Source organism: Coregonus lavaretus, assembly GCF_964263955.1.
Source record: "Coregonus lavaretus genome assembly, chromosome: 19".
Classification (NCBI taxonomy): Eukaryota; Metazoa; Chordata; class Actinopteri; order Salmoniformes; family Salmonidae; genus Coregonus; species Coregonus lavaretus.
This window is the reverse complement of record NC_140006.1, coordinates 36839185-36847133: the sequence shown is the minus strand read 5'-3', so window position 1 is coordinate 36847133 and position 7949 is coordinate 36839185. Positions and strand designations below refer to the sequence as shown.

At 41.1% G+C, this 7949-nt stretch overlaps 1 protein-coding gene across 1 annotated transcript; it reads right to left on the bottom strand.

The window, feature by feature from the left end:
* Window positions 1-4039: 4039 nt before the first annotated feature.
* On the bottom strand, window positions 4040-6398 carry LOC311147036 (inhibin beta C chain-like; the record flags this gene model as incomplete). Its single annotated transcript, XM_084183643.1, has 2 exons — window positions 4040-5458; window positions 6053-6398. The coding sequence occupies 2 exons, from the start codon at window positions 6396-6398 to the stop codon at window positions 4665-4667; spliced, it is 1140 nt and encodes a 379-aa protein (XP_084039769.1). The 3' UTR covers window positions 4040-4664.
* Between the last annotated feature and the right edge of the window lie 1551 nt (window positions 6399-7949).

Below are 7949 nucleotides of genomic sequence, written 5' to 3'. Positions count from 1 at the left end.
AGATGAGGGAGGACACTTAATTTAAAAAAAAGGCATAGCCTTATTTCTATTACAGCATATTGGATGAGTGTCATTGATATTCAATGCACCCAGCTAGGTTTAGGCTACTACATGATATTCAAATGTTCCATATACAGTGGGGAGAACAAGTATTTGATACACTGCCGATTTTGCAGGTTTTCCTACTTACAAAGCATGTAGAGGTCTGTAATTGTTATCATAGGTACACTTCAACTGTGAGAGACGGAATCTAAAACAAAAATCCAGAAAATCACATTGTATGATTTTTAAATAATTAATTTGCATTTTATTGCATGACATAAGTATTTGATCACCTACCAACCAGTAAGAATTCCGGCTCTCACAGACCTGTTAGTTTTTCTTTAAGAAGCCCTCCTGTTCTCCACTCATTACCTGTATTAACTGCACCTGTTTGAACTCGTTACCTGTATAAAAGACACCTGTCCACACACTCAATCAAACAGACTCCAACCTCTCCACAATGGCCAAGACCAGAGAGCTGTGTAAGGACATCAGGGATAAAATTGTAGACCTGCACAAGGCTGGGATGGGCTGCAGGACAATAGGCAAGCAGCTTGGTGAGAAGGCAACAACTGTTGGCGCAATTATTAGAAAATTGAAGAAGTTCAAGATGACGGTCAATCCCCCTCGGTCTGGGGCTCCATGCAAGATCTCACCTTGTGGGGCATCAATGATCATGAGGAAGGTGAGGGATCAGCCCAGAACTACACGGCAGGACCTGGTCAATGACCTGAAGAGAGCTGGGACTACAGTCTCAAAGAAAACCATTAGTAACACACTACGCCGTCATGGATTAAAATCCTGCAGCGCACGCAAGGTCCCCCTGCTCAAGCCAGTGCATGTCCAGGCCCGTCTGAAGTTTGCCAATGACCATCTGGATGATCCAGAGGAGAAATGGGAGAAGGTCATGTGGTCTGATGAGACAAAAATAGAGCTTTTTGGTCTAAACTCCACTCGCCGTGTTTGGAGGAAGAAGAAGGATGAGTACAACCCCAAGAACACCATCCCAACCGTGAAGCATGGAGGTGTAAACATCATTCTTTGGGGATGCTTTTCTGCAAAGGGGACAGGACGACTGCACCGTATTGAGGGGAGGATGGATGGGGCCATGTATCGCGAGATCTTGGCCAACAACCTCCTTCCCTCAGTAAGAGCATTGAAGATGGGTCGTGGCTGGGTCTTCCAGTATGACAACGACCCGAAACACACAGCCAGGGCAACTAAGGAGTGGCTCCGTAAGAAGCATCTCAAGGTCCTGGAGTGGCCTAGCCAGTCTCCAGACCTGAACCCAATAGAAAATCTTTGGAGGGAGCTGAAAGTCTGTATTGCCCAGCGACAGCCCCGAAACCTGAAGGATCTGGAGAAGGTCTGTATGGAGGAGTGGGCCAAAATCCATGCTGCAGTGTGTGCAAACCTGGTCAAGACCTACAGGAAACGTATGATCTCTGTAATTGCAAACAAAGGTTTCTGTACCAAATATTAAGTTCTGCTTTTCTAATGTATCAAATACTTATGTCATGCAATAAAATGCAAATTAATTACTTAAAAATCATACAATGTGATTTTCTGGATTCTTGTTTTAGATTCCGTCTCTCACAGTTGATGTGTACCTATGATAAAAATTACAGACCTCTACATGCTTTGTAAGTAGGAAAACCTGCAAAATCGGCAGTGTATCAAATACTTGTTCTCCCCACTGTATCTATCATGAGGCTACAACCTAGCCTATGAATGAAAGTTTACAATGCAGGAGCACAGGTCGAGACAAAAATGTAAAGTAATCAAGGTGACAGACAGTGACACATTCAATACTCTTGCCTACATCTAGCTGATCTAGGCTGTAATCATTAGTCCAACAGTTGCAAACGAGAGTCTCTATTGTTCAAATTCAGGTATGTTTATCCCCATTTCATTCCGTTTGCTTCCCTTTAAGAAACGTTTTTCAACAGAATCGTTGGAATGAATACACCCCTGATCACATCCCAAACACAGTTCACTTTCATAGCAGCCACATACAAACAGCATGATAATTTTGCTCATTGTAGAATCCTTTCTCACATCTACGCACTCTCCTCCTCTCACCTTTTCCCTTTGCTTGTGGATTTCAGTGCACAACACATCAGCTGTCTGTGACCAGGCGAAAAAACCTTTCCAAGCCAAACCTTCATATCATAACCGCTAACCGCTACACACAGCCTACATCATTAATGTCACCATTTTATCTAACGTCATAGCTATTCAACATAGCTACTAGAACTAATGCGTTAGTAAACCAGCTACAATCATGCAGTACACAGTTACACCGGTGGCAATAAATTCATAAAATCAAAAGCTTACCTTGTCTTGGAAGATTTGATTTGATTTGATTTGAAGAGTTCCAGTGTTGGATAGCCATAGCCAGCTAGCTAACATAGCGTCCCTCTCTGTTTGAGCTGGGTGTTTGAGTAGGCTAAACTAGCTAGCTGCATTCGCTAGCCAAGTGAAAGTGAAAGTGAAAACAAAATACAACGAAATATAGCTAGCTCTCTCTCTCTCCCTCTCCCTCTCTCCCTCTCACTTACTTCTCCTTCATTTTTAAATAAAAACATTTGTTCAAAACTGTTCAAATATTGTCTTTCTCTCTCTTTGAGTCAACCACTCATCACATTTTATGCACTGCCGTGCTAGCTAGCTGTAGCTTATGCTTTCAGTACTAGATTCATTCTCTGATCCTTTGATTGGGTGGACAACATGTCAGTTCTTGCTGCAAGAGCTCTGATAGGTTGGAGGACGTCCTCCGGAAGTTGTCATTATTACTGTGTAAGTCTATGGAAGGGGGTGAGAACCATGAGCCTCCTAGGTTTTGTATTGAAGTCAATGTACCCAGAGGAGGACGGAAACTAGCTGTCCTCTGGCTACACCATGGTGCTACCCTATAGAGTGCTGTTGAGGCTGCTGTAGACCTTCATTGCAAAACAGTGTGTTTTAATCAATTATTTGGTGACGTGAATAGATTTAGTATAGTTTTATCTAAAAAGGCTAACTTTGTTCATGTTTCACTATTTTTATTTTTATGAAATTCACTGAGGAGGATGGTCCTCCCCTTCCTCTTCTGAGGAGCCTCCACTGCTGTATACTTCCCAAAATGTGTTAATGCTTTAGAATACACCATTTGAAATTATATCAGTATATAAAATATTTAAATAAACATAAGAAAATACACATTTATACTATATTTGTAAATGTTTATATTTGGATGTTTATATTCATATGTGTATATATACACTGTAAAATGTATTTTCTATCGAAATGGGATATCCTCTAAGACTTTCATATCAAAATCTCTCTCACAATTTACAAAATAGGCCTTCTACACACCAGAATGTTGAGTTATATCTCAAAACGATTGTGTTATATATTGGGTTGTTTTGTTGAATGATTGTTGGTTATTAAGTTGTTTGATAGGAAAACCAACAGGTTAGGTTGTCCGCTACCTGTTTATTGTTTGTTATCTTTGTCATAGATAAAAAGTGAGATATGATGCTTATAGTTATCAAACACTATCTTTAGCATTATTTGTTCTCTCTTTATTTATCCAAACTTATCTGTATAATATTTAATTGTGGATACAGTATTGCCTTTCATATTCCTGTATCATTAAATTACATTAAAATAAATTGTATTTATTGTTTAGAGATATGATATCTTTTCATGGTGGTGAGTTTACAATGCATGTCGTAATGTGTGCTGTGTGCTATTCTTACTGTCATGCAAAATCAAATACTTAGTTAATTTGCCCCGTAGGTCATTCACTCTTTGGTCAAAAGCTACAGCTGCAAGATATTGGCTATCATATATTTTATGTCTTTCACGGCACACCCTAACTTTTAAATATTATCTAGATGGTTTTCCGTAAAGCACAATAACATATATCTTGTCATAACTTCAAGTTATTTTTAAGGAATTAAACACATGGGGTAAACACATAATTTGTGAGTAAAAAATATTTATTGTAAAGTTTGTGTACATATGCATTCAGGCACATTCATTCAACATAAACAGTAGGTGTAATATCCATACTACCATTATTGAAATGTTAAAAAATAGTTTTTTCCAGACAAACTACCAAAATGTTTGGAGATAATACTGTACATAGCATTACATTCAATTGAATACATATTTACAGTACAGTGATGTAAGGATCATGCTAAATATTGTAACATTGAAAACTACACTACAAAAACAATACAAATACGTTTTAGACCCTGTTAAATAAATTACAATAAATAATATCATTTTGTACATAGTCTTGGAAGAATATGATATAACGGGCCACATGAGACTAACAAAATGTACCTTCCAAATAAAATAGTACAGTTCAGAGTCATCGCTCCACAGTAACTTCTCTCAAAATCCATAGATGATGGATAATGTTGGGTATTTTTGTTTGTTTAGCCGTTGAAAATAACGTTAGTAATGTCACTAATTGAGCATGACAAATATTATTTTCTTAAGTCCTTTGAAAACATTATCCCTTCTATTTCAGTATGCAGCACTAGCACATTTTATCTAATGGCTCGCCAAAGGGAAAAGGTTTGTTCCGACTCTTTTTTTTGTCCTTGCCTGGGCTTGCCCCGAAGGACTCAAGCACAGTGGCATTTGCTGACAATCAAGTCATTGAAGGGTGTGAGCTTCAACTTTCCTCGACTGTCGTAGTGCATGAGGATCACAGGCTCGTAGGCAGCCGGCACGCAACAGGGGCGAGGTGTTGCTCCCTTGTTGATGTGGTGAAGACGAGACTTCGCCTGCGCGTGCATGCTGGCTGGCTTGTAGTTGTGGGGACAGGAGCCGTCGCAGAAGTGCATGTTGTAACCGGCGGGGGCCACGACCCAGTCTGACCAGCCAATCTCCTTGAAGGACACGTTGATGGATTTTCGGCAGCAGCGACCGTCTTCATCGCAGTTGTCCTCTTTGTTGGAGCGAGTCCGTCTCCTTCTGCCTGCTGATCTAGGTTCTACAAGGTCTACCTCCAGGACCATCTGAGGGCTCGTCTTGGGATCAGTTCCCTCTTCTACGCCCAGTCCTACTTCCACAACCAGAGAGTGGCCGTCCGACCTCCCCCTCCACTTATCAACCACAGTTCTGATGTCCAAAGTCAAATCACCAGTTCTTGCAGCGACCGTCTGAAGAAGGGTCTCTGTGTGAATCAATAGAGAAGAGTTCAGCGGTTTCGTCTCATAGATCTTCACATGAACCTCTTCCCTAATCATGGGCTCAGCAGCTTTAGAGCCATCCAACAGCTGTCTGTAGAGCTTCAGCTCAGCCCGGGCCAAAGTGAGCTCCTTCCTGATGTGTGGATTCTTGTGGAATACAGCTCTGTACCAAAGCACATCTGATGGGTGTTCCTCATCACTCTGAAGCACTTCGACAGGCTCCACTGAAAGAGATGAAAAGAGGGTTGTTACACAAATGCTCAAGTTCTTAGAATTACTGTAATTACTTGAATAGGTTGTGCTTTTAAGAGTTTTAATGGATGTGTCTTGTCAAAAAAAGAAAATGACATCAAACGATTTAAAACGAAGCTTTGGAGAAGAGGTACTGTATTACTATCCAGCCTTTGCTAAGACCAAATGTTAATGGTAGGCTTTTGTTGGAGTGCAAACAAAAACAAAGCACTTTAAGACTAGATTGCTCCTCAGAGCATGACTTACTCATTCTCACAACATATGGTTTCAGAAAACACTCACAGGTACATTAAGATACATTTTAAAAAATGTGTTTGAAGGCTTTTTGTTAGTTTTGTCATAAAATTCTTCTTCTTGAAGACACAACCATGGGATAATGTTTTGGTACACAGGTACACACCTTTTACAAAGCCCAAGCCATTGGCTTTGGCTTCCAACTCAGACCTTTTCTTCTATAAGTTATTAATACACTTTGCACAAAGGCAACAGTCAGATCACTATCTAAAGCCAGAATGTCAACAGTCGGGTCCTGTATTGTGGTAGAAACCAGTACAGTAGGGACTCACCTGTGGCTGGATGAAGCACAGTGGATGTCCTCCTTGGGGAATGATGGGTTTCCCCCTCCTGACTGGAGTTCCCTGTCAGCTGCCTCAGTGTTTCCCTGTAGAGCCAATGCATCCTCCTCAGCTCCTCTTCTGAAGCCATTTCCCTGGGCCTGGCCTCCCTCTCCATCCCCATGGAACTCAGGATCCCTGTCTTCACTGCCTCCAAGACCAGGGCCCTCTGGCTCTCCTCCTGCCCCAGGCGGAGTGTACCTTCTTGGGCCAGGCGGGGCCGGCCCTCCCCCTGACAGAGGCTGGAGAGGAGGGCCACCCAAGAGAAGAGAAAGCGCTGTGTGACTGAGCTAGGCATGGTAGGTTTGTTCTCAGAGGAGCTGTCAATGTTATGAATGAAATTCCAGACATGCTTTCATTTATACAGCTCCTGCAAGGCCACACCTCTCCTCTGTCAGGTGAGCACTCCTTCTGTGCTTAAACTGTATGTATTGTCATCATTATGTAAAGGATTATATATATATATATATATATATATATATATATATATATATATATATATATATATATATATACATACAGTACCAGTCAAAAGTTTGGACACACCTACTCATTCCAGGATTTTTTGGGTACCCTTCCCCAGAGAGAGAATGCCAAGAATGTGCAAAGCTGTCATCAAGGCAAAAGGTGACTACTTTGAATAATCTAAATATATTTTGATTTGTTTAACACTTTTTTGGTTACTACATGATTCCATATGTGTTATTTCATAGTTTTGATGTCTTCACTATTATTCTACAATGTAGAAAATAGTAAAAATAAAGAAAAACCCTTGAATGAGTAGGTGTGTCCAAACTTTTGACTGGTACTGTATATATATACAGTGCATTCGGAAAGTATTCAGACCCCTTCCCTTTTTCCACATTTTGTTACATTACAGCCTTATTCTAAAATTGATTAAATTAATTTTTTCCCTCATCAATCTACACACAATACCCCATAATGACAAAGTGAAAACAGGTTTTTAGATATTTTGCAAATTTATTAAAAATAAAGAACAGAAATACCTTATTTACATAAGTATTCAGACCCTTTGATATGAGACTCAAAATTGAGCTCAGGTGCATCCTGTTTCCATTGATCATCCTTGAGATGTTTCTACAACTTGATTGGAGTCCACCTGTGGTAAATTCAATTGATTGGACATGATTTGGAAAGGCACACACCTGTCTATATAAGGTCCCATAGTTGACAGTGCATGTCAGAGCAAAAACCAAGCCATAAGGTTGAAGGAATTGTCCGTAGAGCTCAGAGACAGGATTGTGTCGAGGCACAGATCTGGGGAAGGGTACCAAAAAATGTCTGCAGCATTGAAGGTCCCTAAGAACACAGTGGCCTCCATCATTCTTAAATGTAAGAAGTTTGGAACCACCAAGACTCTTCCTAGAGCTTGCCGCCCGGCCAAACTGAGCAATCAGGGGAGAAGGGCCTTGGTCAAGGAGGTGACCAAGAACCCGATGGTCACTCTGACAGAGCTCCAGAGTTCCTCTGTGGAGATGAGAGAACCTTCCAGAAGGACAACCATCTCTGCAGCACTCCATCAATCAGGCCTTTATGGTAGAGTGGCATGACAGCATCATGCTGTGATGTTTTTCAGCAGCAGGGACTGGGAGACTAGTCAGGATCGAGGGAAAGATGAACGGAGCAAAGTACATAGAGGTCCTTGATGAAAACCGGACTTGAACCCGATTGAACATCTCTGGAGAGACCTGAAAATAGCTGTGCAGCGACACTCCCCATCCAACCTGACAGAGCTTGAGAGGATCTACAGAGAAGAATGGGATAAACTCTCCAAATACAGGTGTGCCAAGCTTGTATCGCCATACCCAAGAAGACTTGAGGCTGTAAT